General features: G+C 40.5%; 1 protein-coding gene across 1 annotated transcript; it reads left to right on the top strand.

The window, feature by feature from the left end:
• Nucleotides 1-23: 23 nt before the first annotated feature.
• Nucleotides 24-16,035, top strand: st3gal7 (ST3 beta-galactoside alpha-2,3-sialyltransferase 7). Its single transcript, XM_057848981.1, has 8 exons — nucleotides 24-94; nucleotides 228-406; nucleotides 5,069-5,189; nucleotides 5,276-5,616; nucleotides 8,961-9,147; nucleotides 9,228-9,368; nucleotides 11,698-11,850; nucleotides 13,452-16,035. Exons 2-8 carry the CDS (start codon nucleotides 267-269, stop codon nucleotides 13,536-13,538), a joined length of 1,170 nt encoding a protein of 389 aa, XP_057704964.1. The 5' UTR covers nucleotides 24-94; nucleotides 228-266; the 3' UTR covers nucleotides 13,539-16,035.
• Nucleotides 16,036-17,651: the final 1,616 nt, after the last annotated feature.

The raw sequence follows: 17,651 nt of genomic DNA on the forward strand, positions 1-17,651 counted from the left end.
AAGGTACAAAGCAGCTGTGGCCATTTTAGTCACACCGGACATGAACTTTTCACCATGTAGTCAAGATTGATATCTTTACAGGACTGTCTGGCAGGTATTTAAACTCTTTATCACCACTTTTGATGATATACAATGTAAAATACAAGACATTTAGCATTTTTTATGTAAATCTAGTAGTGATGACCAAAAACAAGACAATTATTTTTATTTCTCTTGTGTGTCAATAGTAAATATACTTGACCTGTGTGTTGGAGTGTTTCATTACCATGGTGACCCTCAACCGCTTGAGTGTAGAAGACCCCCAGGATAAATTCCCACTGCTGCCCGAGGCTGTCGAGGAAGAGGTCAGGACACCTGCAGCATACAAACAAGGAGATACAGCAGAAAGAGACTTTTTCATCAGCAGGTAAAAAAAAAAAAAAATCATAAAAATTGGAACAACTGCAACATTAGAAACATTGGTACTAGGGCTGTCAAATGATTACATTTTTTAATCGAGTTAATCACATCTTAAAAATTAATTAATCGCAATTCAAACCATCTATAAAATATGCCATATTTTTCTGTAAATCATTGTTGGAATGGAAAAATAAGACACAAGACAGATATATACAATCAACATACTGTACATAAGTACTGTATTTGTTTATTATAACAATAAATCAACAAGATGGGATTAACATTATTAACATTCTGTTAAAGCGATCCATGGATAGAAAGACTTGTCGTTCTTAAAAGATATATGTTAGTACAAGTTATAGAACTTTTATATTAAAACCTCTCTTAATGTTTTCGTTTTAATAAAGTTTGTAAAATTTTCAATCAATAATTACACAATGCTCATGGTGCTGAAACCCATAAAATCAGTTGCACCCAAGCGCCAGCAGAGGGCGACAAAACACCAAAAACAACACAAGTAACAAGTGGAAATGACAATGTGCTGTCATTTTAATCTGTTTGAGCGGGGCCTGTGCGTTAAGTGCGTCAAATATTTTGACATGATTAATTTAAAAAATTAATTACCGCCCGTTAACGCGATAATTTTGACAGCCCTAATTTGGTACATTACGACGCAGCGATGAGGAGTGATGGATAAGGTTGGGTCTTGTGATTTTTTTAATTTTTTTAATGGGCTTATGCTATTCTAAAAACAGATATCACGGAAGTAGAAAAAAAAATTCAACCCACAAATGCAGGAAGAATGTAATAATGAGAATTTTTCTCCATCATTTTTGTAAACTGAGATACGTATAATTACACGTAATTTCACTCAGGTCCCAGCTGTTATGGAACCTTTTTCCAGCTGACTTTGAGCATGATGCAAGGTACACTGAGAACTGTTTGCCAGCCAATCATAGGGCCCACATCAGGCACGTGCGGGGGGTGGGGGTGGTGGGGGGGCGATGGAGGGTGCTTGAGCACCTAACCCTTTGCCCCTACATTTCCAAAGTGCCCCTTTTAACTGGGCTTTTTTTTTTTTTTTGCGTATCTGTGTAACGGGTACGCGTAGGTCCGTAGCGGAGCGTGAAAACCTTGTAGGGACGCTGACGGCTGTGCCATTGGCTCGAGCTCTATTGGCACAGTGGTTAACGTCCCTACCGGCCGAGTGAAAGTGTCGTGGCGCGCGGGTTCGCGTACCAGCCTGGTCAGAGGTGGGAGTGGAACGTGGGGCGGCGCTGGCCTGATGTGCAGGCATGCCACCGAGTACTTTACTTGAACACTGAAAACACCTTTTAAAAAAAAAAATTAAAGCCTCTGTGACCTAGGTGTGTGGTGAGGAGTCTGAGGACATCTGGTTGTTGAAAATAAACAGTGCTACCCTATTAAACCATGTTCGAGCAAATACTGTAGTGAAAATTCTTACCCCCGCTCCAAGGCTATTTCGACCTATGTTTCGACCATATTTGTCTGTTCTCTTCACATTGTTATCTAGAAAGGTACACATCTTTAAGTTCTCTAATAATGAAATAATAGTTTTGAAAAAAAACGCTGATTGTGGCTCAGTGAACATCGAATTTGGTTTGTTCTCAGATGAACAAAAAGTAAGGAAGTTTTTATATAGTGGTTGAAGGAGGCAAAAACTGAGTCACAGCCAGAAAGTGTTGACGACAGTGTTGATTTCTATTCACTGTTAAAGTCTGTCACAGTCACAGCCAATTATACTGTAAAGCTAGTTAAAGACTTTACGACCCTGAGGTCTCGTATGCCATTCTGCCAGTCGTGCTTTTTTTTTCACGTAAACAGTACCCAGTTTTTGCTATGCCTCCTCCTCCAGCAGCGTCGCCACCGTCCTGCAGTTCTTGACGGTGTCAGGTCCCACCCACTGTCATCTCCGGTTCTCATGTGTTCGCCCGTAAATCGCCCTTTTCGGCTTGGGACTGTCATGATGCCTGCCCAAACCTCGGGTTCTCCTCTGACCGACGACGAAGCCCTTTTTTCGGACTGGGTTCAAGCAGCCAACAGCTGTCATCACCGGTTCTCATGTGTCCGCCCGAGAAGCGCACTTTTCGACCTGGGGGAGTCATGGCGCCTGCCCCAACCTCCCACTTGTTCTCATGCTGCTACTGCCGCTGCTGCTACTGCTTCTCCCCCGGCGCCTTCTCCTCTTTCGAGTCCTGATCAGTTTTTTTTTTCTAGTTCGGACGGCAGACTCACATTAAGAGAGGCGACCTGTACAGCCATGAGATCCCCCCCCTCTCTCGCCTCCCTACTTTTTCCACAGCGCCCTTTTTTCTCAGAAAAGCGACTCACTTGAAAGTAAAGCCCAAAGTTTTTTTTTTTTTTTTTTTAAGCCCGAATAGTCATTCAATATAACGGCATATAACACAACATACCTCACAGTACTTTATTTTTTACTTGATCTTATTAATATGACACATAATACACGTTTTTGGACAGTTATTTTGTATTTAGAGGTGCTTAAAGGGTGAATTCCGACTTACGCGGAAATTCGGGTTACATTGCCACCTTAGGAACGGCACTTGTTCGTAACCCTGGGATTACATGTATTTTCACACATTTACAACTACAGACAATTTAGAGTCTTCAGTTAACCCCCCCACCCCAAAAAAAGTGGGTTTGGTTTAAATTAACAAAACGAAAAAAAACAGACAAGCATTGCCCGAATGTCAACACGAATGCTATGCTAACGCTACAAGCTACATTTAGTGTGTGATGATAACTCAGCACAGCCCTTTGAAGGCGAAAGCAACATTGCATACTCTGACAAAATAAGAAAACAAATCTTACCGTGCGTACCAGCCTGGAGACTGGAAAGCAGCAGCACATCACATGAGTGACACAACCAGACACTGCTACGATGCAAGCTAACTACACATAAAATGTCACAAATTCTGAACATGTGACAGACACTATTGTGCATTTTCGTTTCGTTATCGTCTCGTCTGACAAAGACTGGCATTAGTCTTGTTATGTTTAAACACGTCATTTTCACAGTATCGGAATCGGCAAAAAAATATCGGCCATGCCTTTTTTTAATATATATATATATTTTTTAATTAAATCGTTTTCTAATTGTATTTAACGTTACAAACATAATATCCAGAGTCTTTAGTTTAGGCTCAAGGTAGGGTTATTAAATTTATCCCGATTGCGGCGGTAATTAATTTTTTTAAAAAATGTGTCACGTTAAAATATTTAATGCAATTAATGCATGCGCTGCACTACCCACTCTCGCATTGTTGCACTCAATCTGTAATGGCGCCGTTTTACCCATATAGAGAGATAAAAGGCAGCATATATCGAGTCGTGTGAATTTAGCAGCCTTTGGAGCTTTTTTTTTGATTGGTTAAAGCCTTACTATCCCTCTCCCTATGATTAGAAATATAATGGGAAGCAATGTAGGGAAGTAAGATAGCACTTGATCTTTGTCTTAACACTCTAAGTCAGGGGTGCCCATTACGTCGATCGCGATCGACCAGTCGATCGCAACGCTAGTGTGGGTAGCTCACGGCATCAAAAAAAAAAAAAAACATTTTTTTTTTTTAATGTACATAGTTAATTGTTATGTGAGCGAACATAATTTACCGTCCATTTTTTATTTATATATTTTTTTAAACGTACACAGTTATTCGTGTTTTGTGAGCAACATAACCACATATGTTGCTCACAAAGCATAATTACTGTAACTGTACATTTAAATGTTTTTTTTTTTTTAGTTCACTCTCCTCTCTTAAGGTAGATCACGGGAGGTTGTCTCATTTAAAAGTAGATCTTGGCGCAAAAAACATTGAGCACCCCTGCTCTAAGTTATTCTCCAATGCAGAGAACATAAATCAATTGGTAGCACTACGCACAGTCATGGGTGCACTTCCCATCATGCATTTGGGCAGAAGTTAAATGCCTGAATTATCATTTACTGAAAGCTCAACAAATACACTAGATGACAATATTTAGTCACAATATACAAACCCACATTTATTCTTTAAGAATTACAAGTCTTTCTATCCGTGGATCCCTCTCACAGAAAGAATGTTAATAATGTAAATGCCATCTTGAGGATTTATTGTCATAATAAACAAATACAGTACTTCTGTACTGTATGTTGAATGTATATATTCGTCCGAGTTTTATTCATTTTTTTCTTAACGCATTGCCAAAATGTATATGATCGGGAAAAATTATCGGGAATGATTGGAATTGAATCGGGAGCAAAAAAAAGCAATCGGATCGGGAAATATCGGGATCGGCAGATACTCAAACTAAAACGTTTGGGATTGGATCGGCAGCAAAAAAAAACATGTTTGGAACAACCCTAGTTTTAATCTCCCAAAACACGTTTTTAGCTCGTTACCGTCTCGTCGTCATGAAAAAATTGTTCGTCGACGAATTATTTTCGTTATAGTCATTGTTGACGAAAACAACACTGAATGAGACAATACAACAAAGGCAAAAGTTTTGCCTGAGTGTCACTGTCAAAGAGGTATTTAACCAGTCAACATCAATTCTAAATATAAAAGCGACAGTTCCATTGGCAGTCATACATGCCCACCTGGCCACGGTCAGCTGAGCAGCCAACATAACCTAACGCTGTGTTGTTGTCATTCAGAACTGAGAATGCTGTCATCTGCTTGCTTCTTCTGGTTGGATGCTACGCTGCTATTTTGATTCCAGCATATTTCCCTCTGCATAAATTCTCTCTTTCTGATGATCAATATCTCAACCACGAGGTTAGTATGTATACGCACCAGCAAAGACCAACAAGCCGATACGATACACACGCAAGCACGCCCACGCACACTCTCATTATCCTTAGGATGTACTGAACCATTCAGCTTCTCTGTTGTCTGGTCGGTGTCGCCGTCGCTGGTGCATGGAGCGTCTGAAACAGCTTCCATGTTCACCGGCCCTGACGGATATCCCCGTTTTCTTGCAACGAGAAGGGAATGCCACATTATGGGATGAGCCCCCTCCTCTGGGGCTCCAAGGGAGTCAAGAGCATTTGGCTAGGGCACTTGCCTCTTTGCCCAAGCCCGACCTGCCTCGGTCTCTGCGTAGAGAAGGCCGCTGCACAAGATGCGTGGTGGTGGGCAGTGGAGGCGTCCTCCATGGGAGTCGTCTGGGATCGCATATAGATCAGTACGATGTCATCATCAGGTGTGTTTGGCACACAGAAAAGCATGCACGTTAAAAGCAGTTGTGTTTAAAAACAAAAAATACACTGATTACAAATTGGTTTGGTTTAACATGATCCTAGAGGTTATTTTAATCCAACTGTTTTAAACAGTTGGTTGATTTCATGACAAAGTCCTAGCTTTGAAGGAACCTTACAAGAGTAGTTTAAAGGGATCCACGGATAGAAAGACTTGTAGTTCTTAAAAGATAAACGTTATTATGAGTTAAAATGGTTTGATATTGAAACCACTCTTGATGTTTTTGTTTTTATACAATTTATAAGTTTAACGAGTAGGGCGTCATTGTTGTTGACGTCGTAGGGCGGTGACGTCACACGGTTATGCTGCCGGGCTTCTAGAGTATGACTTTAGCAACATAAACATGTCATCTGTTCAACCCTTTCAATTTGAACCCGAGAGGAACATTAATGAGCATGACAGCACTCTCGATATTTCACAAAACGAGCAGCAAAAGCAAAATGAACAGGAAAGACTGGTCTAGACGAGACGAGGGTAGTAAAAAAAAAAAAAAAAAAAAAAGTTCTGGCAAAATGTGCTACACCAACGATACGTCTACAAGAGGCGAATTGGACACCCAAAATACTACCGTGCGCATTCAGCTTGTTTTGTTTAGACGCATACAGATAGAACATACTAAAGCTGCCTTAAGAAAGTACTTCAACGTAGTAATATCAAACACGGGTGGATTAAATATGCTGCGTGACTAATGTGGTCAACAGATCAACAATCTGTTTTAAATAGGGCTGTCAAACGATTAAAAATTTTAATCGCGTTAATTACAGCTTAAAAATTAATCGTAATTAATCGCAATTCAAACCATCTATAAAATATGCCATATTTTTCTGTAAATTATGTATATTTTCTGTAAAATAAATTGTTGGAATGGAAAGATAACACACAAGATGGATATATACATTCAACATACAGTACATAAGGACTGTAATGGGCATTTCACTCTACTGTCATTTAAATCTGTCTATGCTGTCCTCACTCCGAAGCATCTACTCTTTCCAAAGCTAGACAGCTAGTGAACGACGCCATAATAATCAGACTTCTTTCTTTTTCATGTGATTTATTAATAAAATGGCCTCAAACCATTGTCCTCTTTAGACCATCGTAAAACTACAAAAAAAAAAGTACACAAGCATTGCATTAGCAACAACTTTAGCTTAGCACGCTATACAGGTTCACTAAACATAAAAAGCGTCTCATACAAAAAATATAACATTTCGCTTACTAACATAATATGTACATTATTTACAACAACCATACTTACAGACAAACCTTGTCCAAGGATCATATAAGCACAACATTACAACGTAGGCGTCAGCCCGAGACGTCGTGCAGCCATATTGAACTGGCAAGACAACAATAAACCATGTCGCAAAGCGACCACACGAGTTCGCTGTTAGACAGCACAAAAAGCTTTGCTGTAGAACTTGCCAAAAGGCAGAATACTGTCTGAGCGGGACATGTGCGTTAATTGCGTCAAATATTTTAACGTGATTAATTTAAAAAATTAATTACCGCGCGTTAACGCGATAATTTTGACAGCCCTAGTTTTAAAGCTACCACAAGAAAACACAATGCTGAAGTATGAGAGGGAAACACATGCAAGAAGTATTTTGAGGCAACAAAAAGGTAATAAAAGACTCTAAGAACACAAATAGTAAGTATTCGCCGCTTTTAACCGATGTGCACATGTGTTGGACGTCTCACCGCATAAAAGGAATTGCAGTAACCTGGTAGTATTCATCGAGTGGCAATGACAATCACCCGAAGCGTCCATTGCGCGCTTAAAATATTGTGCCCTCCGTAGGTCAAAACATGTACTAAGTATTATAGGTTTTTAAATCAATGGCAGTATTTTATGTGTTTCTAATCACATATTTTAGTACTAGAACAAGTACTACTACAATTTCTGGAGAAATTACGATGGGGCTTTGCTGTTGTAGATACAGTTCTTTCAGGTCACTTCCTGTTGATTCGGGGACAATTCGGGGGACACGTTCTGTTGACATCAGATCACTTCCTGTTCATTTGGGGACATTCGGGGACACGTCCTGTCGATATCAGGGCACTTCCTGTTGATTTCGGGGACACGTCTTGTTATCATATTATTTCCTGTTTATTTGAGGACATTTCGGGGACACGTCCTGTTGCATGGCTGTCAAGGGCATGGACTTACATGGGCACCAGTTGAATGTCAATGGGCTGTAATAGTAAGTTTTTGGTCAATAATCACAACCAAACAGGTTTTTTTGCCATTAAAAATGAATGGGAAATTTGAACGTACATGGCTGTCAATGGAATGGATGTGCGTTGCTGTCAATGGCATCGACTAACTTGATGTCAATGGGCTGTCATAGTAAAGGGTAAAAAAACCACAAGGAACTACATTTTCCTTCCACTGATAATGACTGGGAAATTTGGACGCACATAGCTGTCAATTGTATCCCATTAGAAATGAATGGAACAGTTTTTGGCTAATTTTGGGGGAACCATATGTTTTGGCATGTTCTGTACAAAACTTTTATGCCTCTTACCGTCCTGGAATATTTGATGTGTAGATTATGTGATTTGGTCAATAATTGGAGAACAAGTAGCGTTTTGAAATTCTTTTTATCCTTTAAAAAAACCTGCGTTTACGGGCGAACAAAAAAGTTTTGGTGGTCGTTTGAAAAATTACCTACCTCGAGCGAAAATTCCGGTCATTTTGATTTTCGAACGGTGACGGTCAGTCAAACGGTCAGAGCTGTGCGGCGCGCCAAAGAAAAGAATTCGAAAAAAAAAAAGGAATTTTACTATATGGGCCTTTGCCTTGCAAAGCCCCATCTAAAAAGAGAACAATTGTGCCTTATTAGAGTGTACAAGTCTTTAAGTCCAAGGTTCCCTTTAAAAAACATTTTCAATGTTTTTTAGTCCTCAGCCAAACACCCTGTTTTCTTATTTAGCCGTTGGGTTTTTATTAACGTCAGCATCTATGGTCTATGTATTCCTGCACCATCCTGATCGGACCAGAGGCTTTTGGTTGCAGTTTGGTCTTTTTTGTAATAATAAAGTATTTTGAGTTTCGTAACCTGCTCCTTTGCCTTGCTGGTCTGCAGTTAGCTTCTCATTGCCTGATTCCTGTTTTGATCCCCTGCCGTATTCTTGACAAATGTATTGATCTTAAAATTGAAATATAACCAAACTCTACCTTTGCCAGCCATTGTTTCACATAAAATCATCTTTGTACTCATGCACCTTCCAGATTTTGAAAGGCAAAAGATACTCACGTCCATTTTGTTTGTTGACCCCTTGAAGGATGAATAACGCTCCAGTGCTCGGCTATGAGACAGACACCGGTTCTCGCACCACCATCCGGTTGATGTACCCCGAGGGGGCCCCTAGCTCAGCCAACGAGTACAACGAGACCTCCATCGTTGCCCTTGTGGTGTTTAAGAGTCTGGACCTGGACTGGCTCACGTCTATCATCACGAAACAACCTCTAGTGGGTGCACACCAGCAGATATGAAAGCTTTAAACTGAAATCCAAAATCAACTCTTGTGCTAACTTTACATTTTTCAAAGGGATTCTGGTCCAAATTGTGGTTTTGGAAGGATGTTGTGGATGATATCCCTTTGAAGGCAGATAACTTTCGAATCCTCCATCCAGAGATTTTTCGCAGGACTGGAGAAGTCCTGCAGAAATATTCACACAAACAAAGAAAAGTGAGTTTTTTTTTCATTCAAATTCTGTTTGTCCCTAAAATCCACGAGTGATTGGACCCTAAAGATGTGGCAAAAAAAATCGAAATGGTGATATATGGTAACACTCTGCATCCCAAAAGGTTATCGATACGGTCATGCCAAGAATCGAGTTTTAAACAGGTGTCAATGTTTAGAAAAAAAACGAAAAAGGAACCAACAATTTACTACCAAAATCTTCCACTATGATAGTGTCTCAGTTAACTTAATGGCTGCCATTGACAGCACTCGACGCCCAATCCATTAAGACTGGGAAGAGCGAATGAATGCTCATTCGAAACCAGAGCATTCACAGCATATGCGGAGTTTTTCGGGGGGGCTGCGGGGGCCAGCCCCCGCCGGTGGCCGACAAGTGTCATTGCATGTAATTGACTTTCCTATATATGATTTTAAAATTAAGAGTTTTACGGTAAAATGTTGTCTATAAAAGTTGTAAAGCAATAAAACAAAAAAATGAATGAAATAAAACAAAATATATATTTCTTTAATGGGTCAAACTTATTTTTCGAACACATCATGTGACTAGCACCTTAGATAGTCATTTGCTTTGCTTAGCCAAAACTACCTGAGGACAGAAGAGGCAAAATGGATATATGTAATTTTTTAAATAAGCTTTAAAAAACAACAACAACGACTGAGCATGAACCAAGCATTGAAAATGTGGACCAAGAAAATCCAGAGAGCACCGCCAAAATGGTGAGCGGCATTCTAATTTGCCCCACTAAAGACGCTAATTGTACAACAGCCACCACCGGTGTCTTGCCAATTTAGTTAACCCGCGTCAAAAATGGTAAACTCCATACAGGATTTGAATTAGAGTAACAACAGTTATAAGTCATCCTGCGAGTAAAACAGTAAAACATCGCCTTTTTTACATTCAGTACGTATGTTACATTATATGACAGATAAAAATACAATTTTTTTTTTTTTTAAATGGATGGGCCATGTTTTAAAACTTCGTACATAACTACATCACCAAAACACGGAAATCATGCAAATCAGTACAGCGCAGTGGCGCCGCCCAGGGGATTCAATTTTTGACAGGGGTAACTACATTGGCAAGACACCAGCGGGCATACCATATCCAATGGATGGCGATCTTGGCGAAAAGTATAGCGGCCCCAAGCAGCCTGATTTAGAATTCCCCTCATAAATAATGGGAATTGGAAAATAAAAAAACACTCATTTTCAACTTATTATTATATACTGTATATTCTAGGGCTGTCAAACGATTGAAATTTTTAATCGAGTTAATCACAGCTTAAAAATTAATTAATCGTAATTCATCTCAATTCAAACCATCTATAAAATATGTCATCTTTTTCTGTAAATTATTGTTGGAATGGAAAGATAAGACACCAGACGGATATATACATTCAACATACTGTACATAAGTACTGTATTTGTTTATCATAACAATAAATCAACAAGATGGCATTAACACTGTTAAAGCAATCCATGGATAGAAAGACTTGTAGTTCTTAAAAGATAAATGTTAGTACAAGTTATAGAAATTTTATGTCAAAACCCCTCTTAATGTTTTCGTTTTAATAAAGTTTGTAAAATTTCAAATCAAAAAATAAACTAGTAGCTCGCCATTGTTGATGCCAATAATTATACAATTCTCATGGTGCTGAAACCCATAAAATCAGTCGCACCCAAGCGCCAGCAGAGGGCGACAAAACACCAAAAAACACAAGTAACAACTTCTGAAGTCGGTACACAAGAAAGCCCGCAAACAGTTTGCTGAAGACATGTCAACAAAGCACATGGATTACTGGAACCATGTCCTATGGTCTGATGAGACGGGCGGGCTTTCTTGTTTACCGTCTTCAGAAGAGGCTTCCTCCTGGGGTGACAGCCATGCACACCAATTTGATGTAGAGTGCTGCGTATGGTCTGAGCACTAACAGGCTGACCCCCCACCTCTTCAATCCCTGCAGCAATGTTGACAGCACTCCTGTAACGAGTCACATGACATTTGGAAGGAAAATGACAAGCAGTACTCAATTTGGACATTTACGGATGTACGTAGTTTCTAAGGGGTGTACTCACTTTTGTTGCCAGGGGATTAGATATTAATGGCTATATTTTGAGTTATTTTGAGGGGAACTATTATATAAGCTGCACACAGACTACTTTTCATTGTCAAAATGTCATTTTGTCAGCGTTGTCCCATGAAAAGACATAAATATCTACAAAAATGCGAGGGGTGTACTCACTTTTGTGATACACTGTATACGGCTCTTTACTAAGTGGCAATAGGAAATAGTAAGCTTGTGTTGTCTTGAAGTCAATGGTGCCCACACTGGGGGCTGGTGTAGTGGTGATGGCCCTGCAGCTCTGTGACCATGTGAGCCTGGCAGGCTTCGGTTACAACATGCAGCATCCACATGCTCCTCTTCACTATTACGAGACCATACACATGGCCGCCATGAAGGCTCAGGTAAGTCCAACCAGATCAGAAAAAACAGAATTTCTATCTTTAGAAAAAGGTCAAGAATTGTCTGATGTCCAATAGTATTTTTGCATCGTAAAAACTAGGGGTGTACCGGTACACAAAAATCTCGGTTCGGTGCGTACCTCGGTTTTGAGGTCAGGGTTCGGTTCATTTTCGGTACAGTAAGAAAACAAAATGCAAAAGATAAATGTGCTAGTTGTTTATTACACACCTTTCAACAATAGGAACTTTAACCTATACTACAAAGCTAAAATTCTGCTCAAAACGTTGCGGGTATTTAAAGATAATCCAACAACAATTTGCCTTTCAGATCCCGTGTATTGGTCAACTTTCTTTCTGAAAGAAGAAAAAAGAAGTCCTGTACTAAAGAGAAAAGCAATCCCAATGACAAATATTTTAACATGTATTTTACAAATGAAATGCCTCAATGAATCGTTTTTTTTTTCTCTTATGAACGGTTTTCATAAGCTTTATTGGTAGATTTTCTCAAGTTAAAGCGCCACACAGAAATTAATAAATTTAATTGTGTAATCAGTATCTGTGTATTATTCTTATTATTTAATTACAGGTGTTTTAGCTCATTTCAATTTATTTGTTTTAAATGGGCTATTATTTATTATGTGTTTATATTTTACAAATGTGATGTAGTATTCATTTATATTGTATATTTTATGTTGTACAACTTTAGTTCCTATGTGAATATTAGTTCGTACTTGTTTTGTTCTGGTAGGACGGTTTTGTATTGAACACATGGCCGTGTTGGTTATTATTATAGCAGAGAAGACAGCAGTAAATCAACAAAGACAAGTCAACTGTGCCCCGATCTACCACTCAAGAGATCTGATGGACTCAAAAAGTGGGTTACGATTGCATATTAGTTTGAAAATCGACCAGATCCACCGTATTTTTACGCGAGTGACTTCCGGTCTGCCGGTAGTAGTATTGACGCAGGAGGGTCGCGTCTCGCGTCAAATAATAAACTTTGCCGTTCTTTTCACGTGCGTCGTATTGCGCCGCTTCTGAGACGCGTCTAACACGCGGCCCCACTGCGACTGGTGTGCATTGGCTGATTGACTTTAACGCCCCCGTTTCACTGCGTTCTCGCGGCGGCCACGTTGTCGCGCCGTTGACGTTTCTGAGTTATACTGTCCTACAGTGTTGGTCCTCATTATAGTAGAGAAGACGGCATAAATAGAATCTACGCATAGAAACTAACACGATCGACTCACAGCCTCGAAAAGTAAGGGTTACGTCAGAAACTCGTTCGGTATGACTCCGTTCCGAACTGAGCACCACGTACCGAAACGGTTAAAAACAAATACATGTACCGTTACATCCTTAGCAAAAACTCATTGTCTCATGTTTTCATCTCTTATTCCAACTTTTCATTATATTCGCACCGATTTCTAAGATTTTAACAGGAAATATTTAGTGTTTTACTTTTTCTTATATGAAGAGCGAGGCTTTTAGCACTGACTGTAATCACTAATTACCCAAGTATATTAAATATACAATGGACTGCTGTTTCATTGTGTTTGGCCTCGGAGGAGTTGCTTGCTCTACAATGTGTGTTCTCGTACCTGCAGGTGGTTCATGATGTCTCCTCTGAAAAGCTCTTTTTGAGGCAGCTGGTGGCAGCTGGTGCTGTCAGCGACCTCACGGGAGCTCTGTGATGCAGATGCGCAGACGCTGACACTAATGTGAACTCGACACGTGCTCGCCTCCTCCCTTTCCTTCCAGCTGTGAGGTTGATGATGATGATGTCCTACATTACTGTGACTACGCAGCTGCTTGGAAGCAGCGGGAACTGACCTTTGAAGCACAACATCCTTAGGGTCTGACGAAGAACTTGGTGAATGCAACCATACACTGAAAGGTTAGCCAATACGTTGGTGACTGACAAGAAGTGCATTATCATAACAATAATGGCACAGTGTGCCTACTGAATTGTGTTTTGGCCATTACAAAGGACTGTCCAGTAACAACCATAGTTGTCTATGAGTGTTTGAATCGGTACTCCTATTGACATACACTCATACAAACAGTTGCGGATGGTCTGTTTGCAAGAATGAATGTGAACACACACTAGCTTACATGAGTTTTAAAAGCCAGTCACTCATGATGTAGTGGTACATGTGCCTAACTTTGGTGCAGGCAGCGGGGGAGGGAATCCCACCAAGTGGCCGTATGACTGTAAGTGCCAATGGTTGTCTTTTTGTGTCCCCTACAACTGACTGGCAACCAGTTTAGAGTGTAGCCCGTCTGTTGTCTGAAGTCAGCTGTGATATGTTCCAGCACCGCACGACCTTGACAAGGATAAGTGGTGTTGAAGATGGAGTTTTAAAGTGATCCTCTAACTTAAATACATGTAGGCTCTAATAAACCACAATTGCTCTCCTGTACTAAAATATGTTGTTAGAAACACAAAATGTTAAATCAATGGCAATATTTTATAATATTTACTACATATTTTGACCGTTAGTTGGCGCCATAGTTTGCCGGCTCGCAGTGATGACGTCATTGGGATCATTCCAAATGTGTAGCGTGTTCAACAATTGCTTATTGCTGCCTAAACTCGCGAAGTAAAATGCCACGATGTGCTGCTTTTGGATGCAATTTCCAGTTAAATGGAAACAAGGGGAGTGAAGTGAGTGGTCGAGGCGGAATTGTTATTTTTAGTGAATAAATGTGCATAAGTAGAAGCTTCTCCCCCTTTTTGGTCCCTGTATGCACGTACCCTACCCACCATGCGTTACAACTGGCGCCCGAACATTTTTCCTGGATCCTCAGTCAAGTATGGGATCAGTCTATTTTCTGGATCCGACGGTCCCACCGTGTCTGCAATATTGGTTTCGGATCTGTCCATTTTTTTGATTCGTCGGTCCCACAGCGGCTTTTCGGATCAGTCTATTTTGTGGAATCGACGGCCTGATCAATGCTGCAACATTGCCATGGGATCGGTCTAATTCCTGGATCTACGAGTGAGTAAAAAACCCGGATTTGGATTACTATTGCTATCTTTTTTTGTTGACTATTCTTCGTGGGAGTTTTCCCCAAATCATACTAAATAATTAAAGCACTATGGCACGCTACGATGACTCTGACGTGGACCTTACAACAATGTTGGAGTTCGTCAGGGAATGCGTGTTTGCGTACTGCTGAGCTCCCGAGTGAAGAGTGGTCAAGGTGGAAATATTTTTTGTGAATAAATGTGCATAAGTGGAAGCTTCTCCCCTTTTTGGTACTTTTATACACGTATCCTACCTACCACGCGTTACAATGTACAAGACATGGATTACACAAGGTGTGCTCTTTGGCCTATACTGTATGTAAAGCACACAACAGCTCTGGATGCTAACAATCTACATAATTATATTGGGATAAGTTTGAAAACAATATGCTTACCTTTAATATCTGCTAATAAAACCGGCGTTCCCAACAGCATTCACTCTCGCGGCCAACCGGAGTTCCCGACAGCCCTCTCTCGCTCTGTTGCCATTGAGACTCATTTGCAGCGAGTGCATCACCAGTTTTGCCCAACTTTTGTCTTATCAGGTATTTGCTGCACGCATTTTTCCCTGAAGCTCGTCTTGTGAACGACCGACAGTGCTGTCCTGCTCTTCACTTTTCAGATCTGGTTCAAATAGGAAGGGTAGAACTGACGACATGTTGGGAAAGCTAATGAGTGACACGCTAGAATTTAGGCAATGGGCCTGGTGACGTCACGCACTGCGACGTAACAAGAATGGTGACCTATCACTTGAAATAATTTTACAAACTTTATTAAAACAAAAACATTAAGAGGGGTTTTAATATCAAATTATTATAACTCATACTAACATTTGTCTTTTAAGAATTACTTGTCTTAAAAATAGAGGATCCCTTTAAAGCGGCCTCCCTCTAACAAAATAGAACTATCACTAAATGACAGCCAAAGTCCATGCATGGAAGGAAAACCTAAAGAAAGTCTTCATCAACGGTAACACTTGTTTTGAACGCTTCTTAAGACAGTGTCATAAACAGTGTTGTAAATAATGGCGTTAGAGTATAACAGCATTTGTAACTAATAAATTACTTTTCTCAGTTACTACAATTTGGTTGAATGAACTGCGAGTTGTCCGATTTTGTCACAGTTGCCTGGGAGAGAGCAAAACGGGAGGGGGGAGGAGGAAAGGGGGTGGTGACGCCGTTGCAAATGTGATGATTGGCAAAGTGGCTCAGAGCGTTAGCACAGCAATAGCGTTCTCGTTAGCATTAGCATTTTGCGTGGCAAGCAGTTCGGTGCGTGTCCCGTACAACAAGAAAAACAAAAAGGCTTTTTTTCCCCTCACAGAATTTGAAAGTTAAAATTTGTATACTGTTAAACTCATACTGTATAGGTGAAATATATACCCCCCCCCCCAAAAGGTGTGACCTACACTCACCGGCCACTTTATTAGGTACACCATGCTAGTAACGGGTTGGACCCCCTGTTGCCTTCAGAACTGCCTCAATTCTCTATGGCATAGATTCAACAAGGTGCTGGAAGCATTCCTCAGAGAGTTTGGTCCATTTTAACATGATGGCATCACACAGATGCAGGTGCAGATTTGTCGGCTGCACATCCATGATGCGAATCTCCCGTTCCAACACATCCCAAAGATGCTCTATTGGATTGAGATCTGGTGGCTGTGGAGGCCATTTGAGTACAGTGAACTCATTGTCATGTTCAAGAAACCAGTCCGAGATGATTCCAGCTTTATGACATGGCACATTATCCTGCTGAAAGTAGCCATCAGAAGTTGGGTACATTGTGGTCATTAAGGGATGGACATGGTCAGCAACAATACTCAGGTATGCTGTGGCGTTCCAACGATGCTCAATTGGTACCACGGAGCCCAAAGAGTGCCAAGAAAATATTCCCCACACCATGACAACACCAACACCAGCCTGAACCGTTGATACAAGGCAGGATGGATCCATGCTTTCATGTTGTTGACACCAAATTCTGACCCTACCATCCGAATGTCGCAGCAGAAATCGAGACTCATCAGACCAGGCAAAGTTTTTCCAATCTTCTATTGTCCAATTTCGATGAACTTGTGCAAATTTTAGCCTCAGTTTACTGTTCTTAGCTGAAAGGAGTGGCACCTGACGTGGTTTTCTGCTGCTGTAGCCCATCTGCCTCAAAGTTCGACGTACTGTGCATTCAGAGATGCTCTTCTGCCTATCTTGGTTGTAACGGGTGGTTATTTGAGTCACCGTTACCTTTCTATCAGCTCGAACTAGTCTGGCCATTCTCCTCTGACCTCTGGCATCAACAAGGCATTTCCGCCCACAGAACTGCCGCTCACTGGATATTTTTTCTTTTTCGAACCATTCTCTGTAAACCCTAGAGATGGCTGTGCGTGAAAATCCCAGAAGATCAGCAGTTTCTGAAATACTCAGACCAGCCCTTCTGGCACCAACATCCATGCCATGTTCAAAGTCACTCAAATCACCTTTCTTCCCCATACTGATGCTCGGTTTGAACTGCAGGAGATTGTTTTAAACCATGTCTACATGCCTAAATGCACTGAGTTGCTGCCATGTGATTGGCTGATTAGAAATTAAGTGTTAATGAGCAGTTAGACAGGTGTACCTAATAAAGTGGCTTGTGAGTGCGTGTGTGTATATTATATATATATATATATATATATATATATATATATCTTTTTTTTTTGTGGTCTTTATTCATTTTATTTTACTGTATATAAATATAACGCAGACCCATGGAATATAGTCCAATACACATACACACAGTAGGC

Source organism: Corythoichthys intestinalis, chromosome 10 (assembly GCF_030265065.1).
Source record: "Corythoichthys intestinalis isolate RoL2023-P3 chromosome 10, ASM3026506v1, whole genome shotgun sequence".
In the NCBI taxonomy this organism is placed as follows: domain Eukaryota; kingdom Metazoa; phylum Chordata; class Actinopteri; order Syngnathiformes; family Syngnathidae; genus Corythoichthys; species Corythoichthys intestinalis.

Bases quoted from the DNA above. Each gene is read 5' to 3' on its own strand.
- st3gal7 (XM_057848981.1), top strand. From the start codon at position 267: ATGGTGACCCTCAACCGCTTGAGTGTAGAAGACCCCCAGGATAAATTC. The intron at 5,617-8,960 runs GTGTGTTTGGCA...GACCCCTTGAAG, and splicing joins CAGTACGATGTCATCATCAG to GATGAATAACGCTCCAGTGC. The intron at 9,148-9,227 runs GTGGGTGCACAC...CATTTTTCAAAG, and splicing joins TCATCACGAAACAACCTCTA to GGATTCTGGTCCAAATTGTG.